The following is a 20006-nucleotide window of genomic DNA, read 5'->3' as shown; positions in this document are numbered from 1 at the left end:
TGCCACTGAGCCTCCTGGGAGGCCCTGTGCAACCATTCCCACTGCCCTTTCCAGAACTGGTCCATTTCCCAGTGAGAAACCATGTCCATAGAACAATTAACTCTCCATGCCCCACTCCCAGCTCGGGTAACACCTTCTGTTTGTGGTATCTCATATAAGGTATTGCCTATTCTTGGTACCTCATAAAAGTGGAATCAAGTATTTGTCCTTTTGTGTTTCATTTACCAAAATATTTTTAAGGTTTATCTGTATTGTGATTGGCATCAGAATTTTAGTCCTTCGGAAGACTGAGTAATAGTCTGTTGTGTGTTTATAGCACATTTGTTTATCCACTTACCATTGGCGAACACTTCAGATTATTTGGAAATAAATTGTAGACATCAGAGTACTTTGATTTCCTAAATTCTTCAGCATGTTTTCCTAAAAGGATACTGTTTTATATGACAATATTATTGTTAGCCCTGAGAAAATTAATAGTAATTTCATATTACTATTCCATTTTTTTAAAGTTATTTGATAGCTGTTACTGAGCAAACCTTCCTCAGCAATCAATGCAAAGAAATAGAGGAAAACAATAGAATGGGAAAGACTAGAGATATCTTCAAGAAAATTAGAGATACCAAGGGAACATTTCATGCAAAGATGGGCTCGATAAAGGACAGAAACGGTATGGACCTAACAGAAGCAGAAGATACTAAGAGGTGGCAAGAATACACAGAATAACTGTACAAAAAAGATCTTCACGACCAAGATAATCACGATGATGTGATCACTCATCTAGAGCCAGACATCCTGGAATGTGAAGTCAAGTGGACCTTAGAAAGCATCACTACGAACAAAGCTAGTGGAGGTGATGGAATTCTAGTTGAGCTATTTTAAATCCTGGAAGATGATGCTGTGAAAGTGCTGCACTCAGTATGCCAGCAAATTTGGAAAACTCAGCAGTGGCCATAGGACTGGAAAAGGTCAGTTTTCATTCCAATCCCAAAGAAAGTCAATGCCAAAGAATGCTCAAACTACCGCACAATTGCACTCATCTCACACGCTAGTAAAGCTCAAAATTCTCCAAGCCAGGCTTCAGCAATACGTGAACCATGAACTTCCAGATGTTCAAGCTGGTTTTAGAAAAGGCAGAGGAATCCGAGATCATATTGCCAACATCTGCTGGATCATGGAAAAAGCAAGGGAGTTCTAGAAAAACATCTACTTCTGCTTTATTGACTATGCCAAAGCCTTTGTGTGGATCACAATAAACTGTGGAAAATTCTTCAAGAGATAGGAATACCAGACCACCTGACTTGCCTCTTGAGAAACCTATATGCAGGTCAGGAAGCAACAGTTAGAACTGGACATGGAACAACAGACTGGTTCCAAATACGAAAAGGAGTACGTCAAGGCTGTATATTGTCACCCTGCTTATTTAACTTATATGCAGACTACATCATGAGAAACGCTGGGCTGGAAGAAGCACAAGCTGGAATCAAGATTGCCAGGAGAAATATCAATAACCTCAGATATGCAGAGAACACCACCCTTATGGCAGAAAGTGAAGAGGAACTCAAAAGCCTCTTGATGAAAGTGAAAGAGGAGAGTGAAAAAGTTGGCTTAAAGCTCAACATTTAGAAAACGAAGATCATGGCATCTGGTCCCATCACTTCATGGGAAACAGATGGGGAAACAGTGGAAACAGTGTCAGACTTTATTTTTTTGGGCTCGAAAATCACTGCAGATGGTGATTGCAGCCATGAAATTAAAAGACACTCCTTGGAAGGAAAGTTATGACCAACCTAGATAGCATATTGAAAAGCAGAGACATTACTTTGCCAACCAAGGTCCGTCTAGTCAAGGCTATGGTTTTTCCAGTGGTCATGTATGGATGTGAGAGTTGGACTGTGAAGAAAGCTGAGCACCAAAGAATTGATGCTTTTGAACTATGGTGTTGGAGAAGACTCTTGAGAGTTCCTTGGACTGCAAGGAGATCAGCCCTGGGATTTCTTTGGAAGGAATGATGCTAAAGCTGAAACTCCAGTACTTTGGCCACCTCGTGTGAAGAGTTGACTCATTGGAAAAGACCCTGATGCTGGGAGGGATTGGGGGCAGGAGGAGAAGGGGACGACAGAGGATGAGATGGCTGGATGGCATCACTGACTCGATGGACATGAGTCTGAGTGAACTCTGGGAGTTGGTGATGGATAGGGAGGCCTGGTGTGCTGCGATTCATGGGGTTGCAAAGAGTCGGACATGACTGAACTGAACTGAGCAAACAGGGCCATCGTAATTTGGTATTACGTAATTTGGTATTTGGAATATTGGTGTCCAGGATGGTAAACATGATAGTCTTGGCATTTGAACTGAAACTTATTTATACACGTTTGAACTTATTTGTATGTATTTTCTGCAAAAATTATAAATCAGTATATGTATATATTTAAAACTTGAAATCTATAAGGAATTCTCTGGCAGTCCAGTGGTTAAGGCTCTGCTCTTTGACTCTGCTGAGCACCTGGGTTCAGTCCCTGGTCAGGGAACTGAGAACCTGCAAGCCACAAGGCAAGGCAAAAAAAATAGAACTTTAAGTTTATAAAATTAATTTTCCTAAGGAATGAGTTTTTGCACGACTGTTTAGCTTATTTTCCTTGCTATAAATATTTGTTCCTGAACTCCTTTGAGGAAGGTTGAATTGTATTACAGCAATTTCAGATGCATAAGGGGAACACAGTGAGTAAAATAAGACATAGCATGTCTCAGGGCCAGGGCTGTGCTTTCCTGACTGCTATTTGGTCTTCTTTTAAATAAAGGAAATTGGTGTGTGTGGAAGGGGTGGGTTAGGGAACAGGTGTAGTTGTTTTCCTCCTAAATTCTAGGTTGCTTAATTTGAGACTGTACTCGAGTCAAATGCTATTCATTCACTCTGAATTCAAAGTTAACTTTTAGAAACTTTGAGTTTTCAGCTTTGTTTGACATAGATAAGGCTATAAAAAATTGGAAATTACTGAATGCATAGGGAATTAGTGTTTTCAGCCCGGGAAACACACTTGAAAGGACGAACCAGTAAGTAACTAGGCCCTTTGACTAAGGGGACACCGAGTGACTGAACTGAATGGAGATCTCGGTGACCCTTTTGGGAATGATTCCTGCATCCGTTTGCTCATAAGCACCTCCTCCACAGAAAGGGCTTCAATTTTGCAGTGATAGGTGCAGAATTTGTCTTGAGGTCCTGTCTATACCTCAGCTTAAACAGAAGTAAACTTATAGAAGTATCTTAGATATGGATACTGAGAGAATGGTTAACAGTTGTCCCAACAGTTTTATCTCTCATTTCCTGGTAGCAACCTATACTGATTTGACACGAATGTTCTTTTCTTCTTTAGCATTCCTGGGAGATGGTCGGGAAGAAGAAGGGAGTCTCAGGACAAAAGGATGGTGGCCAAACGGAATCCAACGAGGAAGGCAAAGAAAATCGAGACCGGGACAGAGACTATAGTCGGCGACGTGGTGGGCCACCAAGACGGGGAAGAGGTGCCAGCCGTGGACGAGAGTGTATGCATGGGGCTTTAACAAAACCAGCTGTGGGTTAGTAATGTCTAGACTTGAGGGATGTCAGGGCCTTGTGAGGCTAAACCTGGTAACCATTATCTTTTTGATTTTTTTTACGATCATCTGTTCTGAGATCTTGGCATTTCTTACATACAGATTTTTTTAGCAACAGCCACCAGTTTAGCATGAAATTACCTTGTTAGCTGTTTGTAAGATTTTTTGACTGGGAACCATTCCCCTAGTAACCATCATGTTCTGTCCTTCTAGCTCATTTTCTCTTCTTTGTTTTTGTCTCCCCCTAATCATGTATGCATACAGTTTATATATATTTTTCCTGTTTACTTTACTCTGGCCATTTGTAGTGTTCTGTTTTTAAATTTCAGTTCGAGGTCAGGAAAATGGATTAGATGGCACCAAGAGTGGAGGGCCTTCTGGAAGAGGCACAGAAAGAGGCAGAAGAGGTCGTGGCCGAGGCAGAGGTGATCAGTTTGTTGGGGGAATGGATGTTGGGGACATGCTACTCTTATTAGTTTAGTAGGGGGTCTGCTTTATTTAAAAAAAAAAAAAAATTCAATCTCAAAAATATACAATCAACTCCTACAGCTCAATTCCAGAAAAATAAATGACCCAATCAAAAAATGGGCCAAAGAACTAAATAGACGTATCTCCAAAGAAGACATACAGATGGCTAACAAACACATGAAAAGATGCTCAACATCACTCATTATCAGAGAAATGCAAATCAAAACCACTATGAGGTACCATTTCACCCCAGTCAGAATGGCTGTGATCCAAAAGTCTACAAGCAATAAATGCTGGAGAGGGTGTGGAGAAAAGCGAACCCTCTTACACTGTTGGTGGGAATGCAAACTAGTACAGCCACTATGGAGAACAGTGTGGAGATTCCTTAAAAAACTGGAAATAGAACTGCCTTATAATCCAGCAATCCCACTGCTGGGCATACACACTGAGGAAACCAGAATTGAAAGAGATAACGTGTACCCCAATGTTCATGGCAGCACTGTTTGTAATAGCCAGGACATGGAAGCAACCTAGATGTCCATCAGCAGATGAATGGATAAGAAAGCTGTGGTACATATACACAATGGAGTATTACTCAGCCATTAAAAAGAATACATTTGAATCAGTTCTAATGAGGTGGATGAAACTGGAGCGTATTATACATAGTGAAGTAAGCCAGAAAGAAAAACACCAATACAGTATACTAACGCATATATATGGAATTTAGAAAGATGGTAACAATAACCCTGTATAAGAGACAGCAAAAGAGACACTGATGTATAGAACAGTCTTTTGGACTCTGTGGGAGAGGAAGAGGGTGGGATGATATGGGAGAATGGCATTGAAATACGTATAATATCATATATGAAACGAGTCGCCAGTCCAGGTTCGATGCACGATACTGGATGCTTGGGGCTGGTGCACTGGGATCACCCAGAGGGATGGTATGGGGAGGGAGGAGGGTTCAGGATGGGGAACGTGGGTATACCTGTGGCGGATTCATTTCGATATTTGGCAAAACCAATACAATATTGTAAAGTTTAAAAATTCAGATGGATGCTAGATACCTTAATTGTTGAGATGTAGTGCAAATTCTGGAGATTACTGTGAGGGCAGTGGGGATGAAGGTAGATGTCATTTCCTCTAGTATTGTTATTACTATATTTGCTTAAGGATCTGGCAGTTCACTCAGCAAAGAAACATTCTTGTCAATAATAAGGATTGTCCTCCTGTATTAACTGATGTGCTTCAGAGTGAGAGAAGGAACATCTAATGATGTCAACCACTTACTTTCCAAAGTTGCCTCAGTTGGCATGGTGGTTTATATCAATTTTTAAAATGTTTCCCTCTCCCTCTTTAGGTGGCTCTGGTAGGCGCGGAGGAAGGTTTTCTGCTCAAGGAATGGGGTGAGTTTCATTGATCCAATGTCAAAGTCTTTAATTTTTTTCCATAAGTGTTACCATAGTAGCTTGATGTGGTTAATATTCTGGTATCCTGAGGATAATAGGCAGCTAAGTAACCAAATGTGATCAGACAGATTGCTATAGTATTTCATCAGATGTGTCCAGACATTGGGCTTATTTTAGTGAGATAAGCATTTACCACCTGGATTACTTTATCTCATAACTTCATGTGAATATATATACCTGCTGTTTTTCCAAAATCTTCATGTGGATTTTATCAGTGGCCTAATGCAAGGGGAATGATAGATATCTATATGAGTATATCATGAAATTTTAGGTAAGCTGGTACAGTGAGGAAAAGTGAACAGACAAGATTCTAATTGCCCTCCTTTTGAGTTAATTTCAACTGATGTTGCTTAGAGCTCAGAGGCTCTTAAGCTTTTTATTTATTTTTTTCTCCCAGAACCTTTAACCCAGCTGATTATGCAGAGCCGGCCAATACTGATGATAACTATGGCAATAATAGCGGCAATACATGGAACAACACTGGCCACTTTGAACCAGACGATGGGACGAGTGAGTGACTGTTTTATTCATTTTTTGTCTTTTGGAACCTAAGGAAGTAATTTTTTTGAGGTTATACTAACATAAGAATGTGGAGGTATAGTTTTTGAGTGCTGAGACAGGGAGAGAGAGGGATAACGGTCGTATTAGTGTGTACTCTGTATTTATTGTGTGCCTACAGGCACATTATACATGCTGTTTCACCTGATCTGTCACTATTTTATAAAACAAACATTATTTATTGTCACTTTTCAGATGACAAGATTTAGATTGCAGGAGTGATTATGAAATTTGCTAGTATCTGAACTTAGAATTTTTCGACTCCAGAAGGCCGTGTGCTCTTTCCATTATACCATCAGCTCCCAGTTGTATTTCCTAGTGTTTCTGTTTGGCTTTGCCTTTTGACAAGATATCCAGGATTACTCAACCCACTACTTGTAGAGGTGAACAGGGCCCAGAATCAAAGCCCACTGTTAATTTGTTTTTGCATACAGAGATAGGAATGTCTTTTTCCTTTAATTTTTGGTAAATATCAGTATCTGGGCAAGAAGAAATTCTGGAGACTTTTAGCCTCTCATTGTTGGATAGTGTTCTGGGTGTGATAGGGTATTATGGGATTTGCTATTTTTTGTTAGCTGACTTTGGTGCTTATCTGGGTAGCATAGATGTTTGTGGATATGTTAGGCTTGTGGGACACAGCAAGATGTATTTGGAAGTAAAAAATACTTTGATTACTTTAAATGAGAGCAGCCTCTGGGTTCCAGAGTATTTTCTTCTGAGGAGATCAACTATCTCCTTCTGGCTGAGTCAACACTTGGAAAGAAAAGCCTGAGACTTTTTTTTGTCTTATAAAGGGGGGATGGGTTAATAGAGGAGCATGAAATAGGCTCTCTTGACTGTTTATCCACTTAAATTTGCCTTACCCCCCTTTCAGAGATCTGTTACCTTAATCTTGCATCTTTAGGAAGGTCTTTGGCACAAACTTCTTCTCACCTACTGGCCACAGTATGCTATAACTCAGATCCTGAGTATTACATGCTTTTTGTTCATCAAGCTGTCTTAAAAGCTCATTTTGAATACAGATTTTTCAGGAGCAGAGGCTAAAGTTATTGTCAAGCTACATAACTTTTTGAGCTTCCTTATTAGCTATGAAATGTCCTTTTCTATTTTAATTTGGAGGCATTAGAACTCTTCATTCATCTCTTGATGGCTTTTTAGAGCGTTGGTAGCAGTCTGAATAACAAAAGTTGAGGGATTTGTTTTTAGTTGTGGACAGAAAATTAGGTATGGAGTCCCAATCCTAGGTTGGTTGGAAAAAGAGGAAAGGAAGAGGTGTGTATTTGCTTATACCATGTAGAGAAGAACAAATTTGGGAGGCTGGAATCAGAACTTCTTATCTGTTGCCGAATGAATTTTGTGCTGCTCCTGTCATCTTGTTAGTGTTGGGTTAGCTCCGTGCATTCATCCTTGTTAGTTTGATGAGTTGAACTTTTCATGCATAATCTCTTTTTATGTTTTCATGATAGCAAACTTCAAATTCCCTTTTTATTTTAAAAAGAGACTGAAATCTACCCTTAAAATATCCACAGGTACAGTGGGAGTTGTTTGTTGGGGGCAATCATTCTCATTCACAAGCAAAATTTCACTGGTTGTTTTTTCTTTTCTTTTCTTTTTTGTTTCAGGACTTGATTTCATTGGGGTTGAGGGGTCAAATTATCCCCGAAAATTTGAGACTGCTCCTGGTATGATACATCCAGGCGCCTAACTGCCCCGGATATTTAATAATAGATTTTTATGAACTGAAATATCTGTGGATATGTCATCTTTATGTCTTCCTGCTTTTTATTTTTCTGCTTTTTCCTTTGATTCTGTGCCTGTTTTTCTTACTTAGAAAATTGCTTAATGAACACTTAATATTTACTTTGTCTGTGCTTTTTGCTGGTGGAGTGGAAGCCCTAATCTGTTAGAATATTTGAACGCTTTCTGCGTCTTAATGCTTCCTCAGTGTGTAGTCTTTTTCCTTAGCTGTGACCATATGTCCTGTATAGGAAGGTGTCAAGTAGCTGTCTACAGTCTTCCTTTCCATTCCAAATACAGTCACCAGAGTGCAGGGGGAAAAATTCTTGCATGAGAGATAGCTTCTAAGTAGTACGTAACTTCTTAGATCACTTCTAATTCTAGGATTGTGTGTATGTGTTAACCCACATTTTGGATTCCAGTTAACGACAGTGGGATGGATGTCAATGGGGAGGAAGAATGGTATCACCAGAGAGGAGAGAAAAATGTTATTTGTATCTTGCTTAAATTGAGATTGGACTTTGATTTGGAGAACATTGTCATTGTTAAGTGGCTTGAAATTTCTGTGGTACAATTTTAACATTGTCCTGGGAAAGGCATTGCACTGACATATTTTTCTCTAGGAAATAGGATTTTTCATTATTAAATGTTTAGAAGAATTTCAGATGGATTCTGTAGGTATTAGAATGTTTCTTTTCAGTGATCATGAAATCAGAATGCCAGACCTTCATTCTTTGATTCTTGTAAGAAGTTTTCTCCATTTGGAGAGAATGCTATAAGAATTATTAAATATATACTGTTATTCTAGAGAAGAAAACCAGGAGTTTTCTTGTCTTTTCTACAGATAAGTGCCTATTTCTTAGTGTGGTCCTTTGCTTGAAGGGAAGAATTTTAGGTCTCAGAAACTCACCCATATTCCTTAAGAAAAGGCAGGTTCCTTTTCTGAGAAGGACATGTGTATATGTGACACAAAACAAGGGGAATGTGGAAGATAGTTTATTTATGGACCTCTTCTACAGAAACTGTATCTGCACTACGTTATTACCAACAGGAGGAGAATGCATAACTCCACTGTCTGTGCCGTGAGCTCAGCAGGTCAGATTTCATGTCTCATATAGTTAGGATTAGTACGGTAATTACTTGATTTTTCCAGTTTCACCTTGTGTCTTCTGAAAATAACAGCCAGCAGAGTTTTTTAATTTAGTTTCCATAGCAGATAGGTGTCAGTGCTCTGTTTGGATTTCAGGCCTTTCCTTCATTGCCCTTCGACTGTCTTGTTGAAACCATTTGTGTTCCTCTGCCCCTGCTGCCACGTCTCTTCAGACTGCTGGCAGTATTGTCTTATACTCAATAGATAGAGTTTGCATGTTTTGGCTTGAATTATCTGCTGCCATTTCACTGACCAGACCACTGAGTCAGGCCTGAAGGTCTATAAGAGATTGCTTGGAGTGCTGGATCTACTGGAGTCTTGCTCTCTCTTGCATTTTGTTTCTCTCTCTTGCTGTCTCGCACTGTTTCCTATTACAGCTGTGTGACAAAAACTGAAAGTAGCTGTGAAATTTAATTAGAACCCTGGTGTTCTGAGGTATTCTAAAAAGTCTTTTCCTCCCTCTGAAGCCCAAGAATCCTTTCTGATTACTAAATGCTGGTTACACTTTTGGCTGCCAAAAAATTTAATGCATTAGTATTTTCTACACATGCTTTGTACTGGCATTTAAAGTTACTTCATTGTGTTTTCCTTTATTCCCAGGCGCATGGAGGACTGCAACAGAGGAGTGGGGAACTGAAGATTGGAATGAAGATGTGAGTATTCCCATGTTATTCCTCATCAGTACCTTCTATCCCTAAGTGATGTTTTAGGGATAGAAAATGGGTATGATTCTACCCCTTAAAATTCACCCTTAAGATTCTGACCCAAAACTTTTACATCCAAAATAGTGTTCTGAGCAAGAACATTTCACATATGTTATATGAAGGAGACTGGGCATGAACAGGACTCTCTGGAACCAGACTATGGAAAGGGCAAGTGCACTTGTGTAAGTCCAATATCTGATTGTCGGATTTATCCCAGGAAGCGATGGTGGTTGGGTAGGGCACCAGAGATGGAGTCAGGCAGGTAATGCATTGAGCAGCAGCTTCTGATAGCACGTGATGCTCCTTGGAGCAGTGCAGTTATTTGGTTCACATTCAGGCTTTGGTGTATGGTCCTGTAATTGGTTTAGAGGTGGGTACATGGTGAAAGTTTGGTTGACTCTGAAACCCATTTTGTTATTGTACTCAGAGCCCAACTTGGATGATTTTAATTGAGATGAAAATGTAGGTTTGGCTGTTCTGCAGTGACTAAACTTGGAAACCTCATAGATGTGTGGCACATAAACAGCTATGTGAATTCATTGGAGTAGTACCTGAGTAAAGGGATTTTGCTGATGGCTGGTCACAGTCAAGCCTTTGCTGTGAATTATAGTGATCATGGATGAACTTTCCTGTATTTTGTATTTACTCAAGCAAGACAGAATATGGTAAGAGGAAATGGTGTGTCAAGCTGTTTTGGTTTTCAGGGCTGAGTTTTAAAATTCCAGATGCATCAGCATCAGAGTGTGATTCTTTTCTATTGTAGCTGAGCTAGACTGCTTTGTGAATACTTCATAAGATTTGGCTTGTCTGCTTAACCACCTTTCAGAGAATGATATATTGGGGGGAGTGGATTTCCTGTCTTTAGAGGGGAGGTTTCAATCAGAAAGTTTTTTTTTTTTTTAACTTATTTTTAAAGTTGTGGGGGAATTGCTTGGTGTTCCAGTGGTTAGGACACTTTCACTGCTGAGGGCCAGGGTTCAATTCCTGGTTGGGGAACTCTGAGCGCCCACAAACTGGGCAGCATGGTTAAAAAAATTAAATCAACTTTGAATAGTAAAAATATTTATTCCCTGCAATTGACTTACTTGATTTTAATGTCTTATAGGGGAGAGACTAGATGTAATAAAGTCAGTTTTAAGGCAAAACACGTTAAAATTATTCCTGCAAACTTCAGCACATCAGAATTTGGGCCCTTCCTGCTCAAAAGCAAAGAATTATTTTTATTTCTGTCTTCATTTTGGCTGGGGTCTTCCTTTGAGAGGATTAGTGGAAGATAAAGTATGATTCGGATTGAGGTAGGAGTTGGGAGGCATAGTGAGAAAATATAAAGGGGCTTTCTCTATTTTTCTGTCTAGCATATTCACTTTCTTATAAGTTCAGGGTGCATATTATGTGACTCCACTAGATTTTATTGGGTTCATGGATTCTGCTCTCTCTTTTGATAAGATCTACAGAAGATAGATAGAAGGGGCTTGAAAGTCAGTCCATTCAGGATTTCTTAGGGTAAACAGTTCTCACTTGTAGGAGTTTTTCCCTTTTTCTTATGTTGCATTCCCCTTACCTCTGCCAGGTTTCTGGACTGTAACTAGCCTAACACTAGGAGTGACTAATGCCTCTGTTTTCCAGCTTTCTGAGACCAAGATCTTCACTGCCTCTAATGTGTCTTCAGTGCCTCTGCCTGCGGAGAATGTGACAATCACTGCTGGTCAGAGGCAAGTGTGTGGTGTGAATTGTCAGTATCTTTTCTCAGAGGGATCTGCTAAGTGAGCTGTAAGGAAGGAGTGGTACTGGCCCTTCATGAACTCCCATAGTGTTGATAATAGAATCAAATCACATTACAGTCCTATTTAGTTTATAGGTAGATTTTTGTAAGAGTTGATAGTAGTTTATCTACCAAATGAATATCTGTATAATTTTGAAGTTAACTTCTTCCAGATAGTCCTTCATTAATACATACATCAAGAAAATGTGTGTATATATATATATATATATATATATATACACATTAGCCTTGTCAGCATCCCAGATACTGATTAAAACTTAGAATAATATAAACTTACAGTAAATCAGGTTAAGAAAAGCTAAAAGTGGAAAGATTTTATTTATTTCGGAATTTGCAGAACTGTTCAATAGCTTCTTCTCTTGCTTTATAATTATGTCTTTGCTCTAGCCAACTGGGTGTGATGATCATTTTTTCCCCTAGCATCTATCTTATGAATTTTTTAGGACTTGAACATAAGTATTGGAGTCAATAGAGGGAGATAACACTTGTCAGGGAATATTTTTATCCCCTGAAAAACTCTTGAATTATTTCTGGACCTGGATATGATAGCTGTAGGGCTTCCCTGATAGCTCAGTTGGTAAAGAATCTGTCTGCAATGCAGGAGACCCCAGTTCAATTCCTAGGTTGGGAAGATCCACTAGAGAATGGATAGGCTACTCCACTCTAGTATTCTTGGGCTTCCCTTGAGGCTCAGCTGGTAAAGAATCTGCCTGCAGTGTGGGAGACCTGTGTTGTATCCTTGGATTGAGAAGATCCCCTGAAGAAGGGAAAGGCTACCCACTCCAGTATTCTGGCCTGGAGAATTCCATGGACTGTATAGTCCATGGGTTGCAAAGAGTCGGACATGACTGAGTGACTTTCACTTTCACTTTCATGATAGTTATTGGCCCAGAATCCAACTTGAAGGCAGAAGAACCAGAGATCAAATTCCCAACATCTGTTGGATTATAGAAAAACCAGGAGAGTTCAAGAAAAACATCTGCTTTACTGACTATGCCAAAGCCTTTGACTGTGTGGATCACAAAAAACTATGGAAAATTCTTAAAGAAATGGGAAAACCAGACCACCTTAACTGACTCCTGAGAAATCTGTACGCAAGTCAGAAGCAACATTTAGAACCGGACACAGAACAACAGACTGGTTCCAAATTGGGAATAGAGTACATCAAGACTGTATACGGTCACCCTGCTTATTTAAATTATATGCAGATTAAATCATGCAAAATGCCAGGCTGGATGAGCACAAGCTGGAATCAAGATTGCTGGGAGAAATATCAGTAACCTCAGATATGCAGATGACACCATTCTTATGGCAAAAAGTGAAGAAGAACTAAAGAGCCTCTTGACAAAAGTGAAAGAGGAGAGAGAAAAAGCTGACTTAAAACTCAACATTCAGAAAAACTAAAATCATGGCATCTGGTCCCATCACTTCATGGCAAATAGATGAGGAAACAGTGACAGACTTTATTTTCTTGGGCTCCAGCATCACTGTGGATGGTGAAAAGGATGCTTGCTCCTTGGAAGAAAAGTTATGACCAACCTAGACAGCATATTAAAAAGCAGAGACATTACCTTGCCAGCAAAAGTCCATCTAGTCAGAGAGTTGGACCACAAAGAAAGCTGAGCGCTGAAGAATTGATGCTTTTGAACTGTGGTGTTGGAGAAGACTCTTGAGAGTCCTTTGGATTGCAAGGAGATCAAACCACTCAATCCTAAAGGAAATCAACCCTGAATATTCATTGGAAGGACTGATGCTGAAGCTCCAATCAATACCTTGGCCACCTGATGCAAAGAACTGACTCATTTGAAAGATTCTGATGCTGGGAAAGATTGAAGGCAGGAGGAGAAGGGGACGACAGAGGATGAGATGGTTGGATGGCATCACCGATTTAATGGACATGAGTTTGAGCTAGCTCCAGAAGTTGGTGATGGACAGGGAAGCCTGGTGTGCTGCAGTCCAAGGGATCGCAAAGAGTCGGACACGACTGAGTGACTGAACTGAACTGACTCAGAATGTCCTAATAAGAAGTGTGATAGGAGTAGGACGTTCAGGATGTCATTACCAGAGGTTAATTGTTGTTATTGTTTTTAATGACACCAAATATCTGATTTTTTTCCCACACAGGTTCTGTGTTCAGCTAAGTGTTCAGCAGTTTAATTCAGTTCTGACAGTAATTCTCCAGAGTTAGCACAGACCCAAGGTGACTGCTCAGTATCCTAAAACAGCCTTTACTTCAGAGGTACCCAGGCTACTCACACAGTTCTGCTCAGCTGGCTACAAATTTGGGGGTTTTCACAGCCCCCTCTTCAGATTCAATAATTTGCTAGGATGATTGATAGGATGCAGGAAAGTGTTTTTGCTTGACATTCCTGATTTATTAGTTTAACCAGTATTCCAAAACAGCCAAATGGAAGAGAGGCACAGGCCAGGGTGTGGGGGTTGGAGCATGGAGCTTTTAAGCCCTCTCTGGGTGTTCTGCCCTCCTTGTGGGTCACATGTGGTCACCAGCCCAGAAGCTCACTGAATCTCACTGTTGAAGAGGTTTTAATCAAAGTTTCATTACATATACATGATTGATGAAGTCATCGGTGATTGAATTCAATCTCTAATTCCCTTTCCTTTCCTAGAGGTGGGTGGAGTGTAGTAGGGTTGAAAGTTCCAACTCTCATTCACTTTCTTGGTGTTTTTGGTGACCAGCCACCTTCTCAAAACTATGTGTGTGGGGTTCCCCCTCCCTGAGTAACTATTATCTTAAACTGTGGTTGAAAGGGACCAATTATGAAAAATAAAAGATATCCCTCTTACTAAGGAAATTTTTCCAAGTATATAGTATATACTTGGATATACTTGGATATATAAAGTATATACTAGTATATACTTTATTATACCACAGGTGACTTTTGGAATTTTTTAAAAACTGGGGGAAAAATTGCCTAAATCCTTCTGTTCTAAAGCCACTTGAGGATGCCAGCATTCTATTTGTGGTCTTAGATATTGGTCATGACAGGTATTCAGTATTAAAATCATGGGTAAAAGTTAGGAATTTTGGGGCCAGTTATGGAGCTGCTGTATTAAAACTAACATTTGACATTTCATTAAGTTAAAAAATTTCACTAAAATTAAAATTGTAAACAACATTAAGGATGTCAGCTCCATTGGAATACATCTGGATACTATTGTGACTCTTATACATCTGTTGTTTTTGATGAGTTCAGCATTTTAGGGCTTTGTGTTTCTGGGGAGTGACTTCCTTTTGATCTATCCTTAATCTAAGTCGGGTATTGGAGATAAGAATGTTCTGTCATTATTCATCAAACTTTCTCTCTCCACTAGAATTGACCTTGCTGTTCTGTTGGGAAAGACACCATCTTCCATGGAGAATGATTCATCTAATCTGGATCCCTCTCAGGCTCCTTCTCTTGCCCAGCCTCTGGTGTTCAGTAACTCGAAGCAGAGTGCCATATCACAGCCTGCTTCAGGGAACACGTTTTCTCATCACAGTATGGTAAGTAGGAAACAAGGTATATCTTAAAGTTTTCTGCAACCCCAGCACATACGTACAAATACAGTAATTCCTTTCAGTGACACCTGAAAGGTTTGGGGCAAGGTAAAAAGCATCTTTTGTCTTCCTAAGCAGACTTGAGTGTAGAAATGTTGATTTGGGTAATAGGGGATAGCTCTAGGAGAGGATTTAGGTCTGGACAGACCAAATCATCTTATAAAAATGAATAAACATTTTATTTGTGGTCCGTTGCTCACTGTGTCTGACTCTTTGTAACCCCATGGATCCCACCAATCTCCTCTGTCCAGGGAATTTTCTAAATAAGAATACTGAAGTGGGTTGCCATTTCCTACTCCAGGGGATCTTCCTGACCCAGAGATGAAACCCATATCGCCTGCACTGGCAGGTGGATTCTTTACCACTGTGCCACCTGGGAAGCCCTGACACCATTTACTGAGTACTTATGGTGCAGAACAATGTATTTTTTTTGTAGGGCGGGGGGAATGTAATTTTTTGGGGAAAAAATTATTTGGCCGTCCTGGGTCTTAGTTGTGGCACGTGGGATCTTAGATCTTTGTTGTGGCCTGCAGGATCTTTAATTGTGGCATCCAGGGCCTAGTTTCCTGACCAGAGGTTGAACCCAGTCCTCTCTCCCTGCCCCCACATTAGAAATGTGGGGTCTTAGCCACTGGGCCACCAGGGAAGTCCTTATTTTCTATTATTCTTGAAGAGAGAAAATCAATGACAATTTTAACGCTAATATTAATTAGTAATAGTAATTAAATGTTGAGAGGTAGTAGCACTTCCCTGTTTTTTGATAGAGCACAATTACCATATGTATGTATTTAAATCGTACATTTCTGAGCTAGGCTTCTAAAAACTTGAGGTCTTCCTGAATCTGCCCATATAATAACTGTTTCTCCCTTTCTCCGTAAGTGGGGATAAGGGTGCTTGCTGTGCCTATCTTACAGGGCTTCAGGAAGATAGATAAGATTATGAGTAAAAGTGATACAAATGTGGTGGCTGTGGTGGTATTAGTTGTTAACCTGGAGCACTTAACAACAAATGACTTGTTGATTCAGAATTATTTTTTAAAAATTCAAGGTCATCAATTACGGGAAAGGCTAAATAAACAAAGACGATACAAGGACTAACTTATGGTCAGTAAATCCTAAAAGTACTGCTTTTTCTTTCTTTTACTTTCCTGTCTGTTTACTTTTTGGTGGTTGTCAAGAGGTAAGAGACAATGTATATGCATATACTTTGATTTTTCTAGTAGTAAGATTATGTTAATAGTAATTGCTTCAACTAGAAAATTGCTGAGTCAGCCTCTAATCCAGAAGTTTTTTTAGTTTTTAACCGTTATCCTAAAATAATTTCATGTGTTAATGGTAATTTGGTGGTTAATATTCTGCCATATATGAATGGTGACAGGTGAGAAAAGGTAGAAGAGAAGAGAAAGGGAGAGAAGTGTTGGGACCAAAAAGAAAGAAAGAAAATGGAACAAAGATGATCAGAAAATAACTGCCAACCCCTAATATAGATGATTTGAAAAGGGTTAAGTGCTTTGTGTCACTTTAAATTACCATTAAAGCCTGGAATTTAGGATTTATGCTGTGCTAAGTCACTTCAGTCGTTTCCGACTCTGTGCGACCCCATAGACGGCAGCCCACCAGGCTCCCCTGTCCCTGGGATTCTCTAGGCAAGAACACTGGAGTGGGTTACCATTTCCTTCTCCAGTGCATGAAAGTGAAAAATGAAAGTGAAGTCGCTCAGTCGTGTCTGACTCTTAGCGACCCCATGGATTGCAGCCTAACAGGCATGGGATTTTCCAAGCAACAGTACTGGAGTGGGGTGTCATTGCCTTCTCCATTAGGATTTATACCCAAATCCAAATTCTCATCAAAAATAAAAATGTCAGTATATTTCCAGTTTACCCTGACATTCTATTTAATGTGTGTCGTGTGATGTGTTAAACATAAGTTCCTTCTTTTTACCTGTGTTAATTAGGGTGCTATTTAATGTAGTTCTTTTCCTTTCAGAATAAATTACAGGATTAATTTCCCTAAAAATTTAATGGATGTAAGTAATATAGGAGCCCTTATTATCACAATATGTGAATATTAAGTAATTTTCTTTGTCTTTAATGTTTCATGCTTGCAGTGTTTGGTAATCATTGCTGTGTGGGATCATTTCTCTGTTACAGTCCTGTACTTTCAACTAGATTTTGGCTGTTTTTGTTTTTATTTGTATAATCTTGAAATTCAGACTGAAGTGGAAAGAAAAAGTCTTACCTTGAGTTGGACAGATTGATTTTGTGTAAGTGCTGCTTAATGATGAAAATCATGATGTGGTTAAATAAGAACCTAAGAAAGACTAGACTAAAACTCCTTAGAGTTTCTTTAGAATGGTTAATTTTCTGGTCTAGGGTGGTAGTTTTACTTGGTGTTGGGGATCCCCCAGAAGCAGCGAGAGTAAATTTTTCTCTTATCATCACGATTGTCTAGTGCAGAAGCTGGGCTGGCCCCTAATCTCGCTCTTTTGTCTCTGCTAGTTACTAGAAGCATTGAGGAGAAGCTCCAGTTAGTTGTTTTTGTTCCCTTTGAGCTTTTCAGTGGAAGGCCCAAAGACATTAATGACTGAAGTGAAAGTTTATGTTGTCTTCATGTTATCTTAGTAATCAGTTATCAGTTGATTTAAAAATTCAAAATGGGGAGAGACCCCTCCTCCAGTCATTAAAAAAATTCCTGGGGACTCCCATGGTGACCCAGTGGCTGACTCCACGCTCCCAGTGCAAGGGGCCCGGGTTTAATCCTTGTTCAGAACTAGATCCTATATGCCACAACTAAAGATCCCTTGTTAGGCAGCTAAGACCTGGCATGGCCAAAGAAGAAAAAGAAGTCTCTGAGGAGGAGGGAGGGAAGGGTGATGGCAATGGTATAAATTTTAATGGCTCTTAAATTTTTTTGAGTGCTTTCTATGTATCATGCACATATTAAATGCTTTTTATATATTTGTTTAATCCTCCTACACCTTTATGAGATACTACTTTTATTTTCAGATGAGGAAAATGAGGTACAGATTAACTACAAGTCATTTTTCCACAATTACTTAACCAGGATTTAAGTCTAGACAGTCTCAGTCCAGACTTTACGCTGTAATAGACTATTCCATTTAGTGACATTCTTTATATCTATACTGACTCTTAACCCAGATGAGTGTCTTTTTGAGTAGCTGAACAAGGTTATTTGGCTGTGGATTTCTCTAATCACTGTGTTGATCTACAGGTGAGCATGTTAGGGAAAGGATTTGGTGATGTTGGTGAAGCTAAAGGCGGCAGCACCACAGGCTCTCAGTTCTTGGAGCAATTCAAGACTGCTCAGGCCCTGGCTCAGTTGGCAGCTCAGCATTCTCAATCTGGAACCACCACCACCTCCTCTTGGGACATGGGCTCTACCACACAATCCCCATCGCTGGTGCAGTATGGTGAGAAAGATGGAAAATGACTGAATTCTTTAAGGGTTGGAGGATTACTGCCAAGAGGCTGGCAGGAGTAGTTCCCACACTGATTTCCCCTTGTCAGAAAGGCTCAGTTCAGAAAGCTGGGGAATAATAAATAAATATATAAGTTGAGGCTGTATATCTCTTTCATCAAATTTAACCCTGTACACATTTGCAGTCTTCTGTTGACGTGAGGATGTTTTGGATTTTTCCTGGATTTATCTTCAGTATTTGAAAACAGTGTGTTGCCTTTGGAAGAGTTTATGAACTTTGCCGTTTTAGGACCTTATTCTCTGAATATGGGCCATTTCTAGATTGCTTTCTTACAAAGGCAGTGTAGTTGATTTGATATAATCCAATGGTTGTCACAGAATAATAGTATTTTCTTGAGGTCAATGAGGACCTCTGGCCTCATACATATTGGATCTCCTCATGCAGATTTGAAGACCCCAAATGATTCAACAGTGCACAGCCCCTTTACAAAGCGCCAGGCTTTCACCCCATCTTCAACCATGATGGAGGTGTTCCTTCAGGAGAAGCCACCTGCTGTGGCTACCTCCACAGCCGCACCTCCACCCCCATCTTCTCCTCTGCCAAGCAAATCCACCTCGGCTCCACAAATGTCTCCTGGGTCTTCAGACAACCAATCCTCCAGCCCTCAGCCGGCTCAGCAAAAACTGAAACAGCAGAAGAAAAAAGCCTCCTTGACTTCTAAGGTATTTGAACTTTTCGATAGATATTATTTTAGGGCAAAGGGGTGTGGGATTTGAGAATTGAGATTGTAAGGATGTAGTTTAGAAGTCTGATGTGGAAGTTTGCTATCAGTCTTACAATAAGGTTATAGTAAACCATTTCTTTATCTTCTCTACAGATTCCTGCTCTGGCTGTGGAGATGCCTGGCTCAGCAGATATCTCAGGGCTAAACCTGCAGTTTGGGGCATTGCAGTTTGGGTCAGAGCCTGTCCTTTCTGATTATGAGTCCACCCCCACCACGAGCGCCTCTTCAAGCCAGGCTCCAAGTAGCCTCTATACCAGCACGGCCAGGTAGAGGAAACAGCTGTCATAGACTTCTTTTAGACTTTTCCAACTTTTTGTAAGTCTCTTGTTGATTCCTAGAACTCTGGACAGCCAAGGCTCTGATTGAAGGAAAAGCAGCCACTTGTAGCAGTTTGTTGAGCACTTTTGTTACTAGGTTTTTCCATAACCAAACAGATAGAATATATCCTTTGGGTACTTACAGAATGTCCAGGCACAGTTCCTAGAGATGTGTACCCCCCCTTTAAAGTACATTGGCAGTGCTTTTGACACTTTGAGACGTTTTCTGTGGATTTAAAGCCTATGAAGGTTGTAACTTTGAACTCCTAGGAAGGAGGTAAAATTAGTACTACAGAATTAAAAGAAACCTTTCCTGTAGAACCTTTCCTATTTCCTATGAATAGATATCAGGGAAGTCTATCTTAGGCAATAGAAAATCCTGGAATTCGGGAGTAATAGGTGGGTTTAGTTTTTTTTTTTTTTAAGTCCTTAGAATTTAAAAGTAGAG

At 39.9% G+C, this 20006-nt stretch overlaps 1 protein-coding gene across 36 annotated transcripts in view; it reads left to right on the top strand.

Moving 5' to 3' along the window:
• The window catches only part of UBAP2L (ubiquitin associated protein 2 like), a 47955-nt gene that overhangs the window by 10212 nt on the left and 17737 nt on the right, over positions 1-20006 (top strand). For 16 of the 36 annotated variants that reach the window (XM_061405115.1, XM_061405083.1, XM_061405106.1 and 13 more), the window contains exons 5-14: positions 3372-3540; positions 3921-4016; positions 5420-5465; positions 5926-6038; positions 9574-9626; positions 11304-11389; positions 14794-14965; positions 18250-18448; positions 18902-19179; positions 19335-19507. In XM_061405115.1, coding sequence (XP_061261099.1) covers positions 3372-3540; positions 3921-4016; positions 5420-5465; positions 5926-6038; positions 9574-9626; positions 11304-11389; positions 14794-14965; positions 18250-18448; positions 18902-19179; positions 19335-19507 — 1385 coding nt within the window. Of the gene's footprint in view, positions 1-3371; positions 3574-3920; positions 4017-5419; positions 5466-5925; positions 6039-7708; positions 7769-9573; positions 9627-11303; positions 11390-14793; positions 14966-18249; positions 18449-18901; positions 19180-19334; positions 19508-20006 lie in introns of all 36 variants that reach the window. The other 20 variants (XM_061405014.1, XM_061404942.1, XM_061404876.1 and 17 more) reach the window with 3 other exon arrangements.

The sequence above is a fragment of the Bos javanicus genome, chromosome 3 (assembly GCF_032452875.1).
Source record: "Bos javanicus breed banteng chromosome 3, ARS-OSU_banteng_1.0, whole genome shotgun sequence".
Lineage (NCBI taxonomy): Eukaryota > Metazoa > Chordata > Mammalia > Artiodactyla > Bovidae > Bos > Bos javanicus.
Note: the sequence above shows the minus strand (reverse complement) of the source record. Positions and strands in the feature narration are given on the sequence as shown.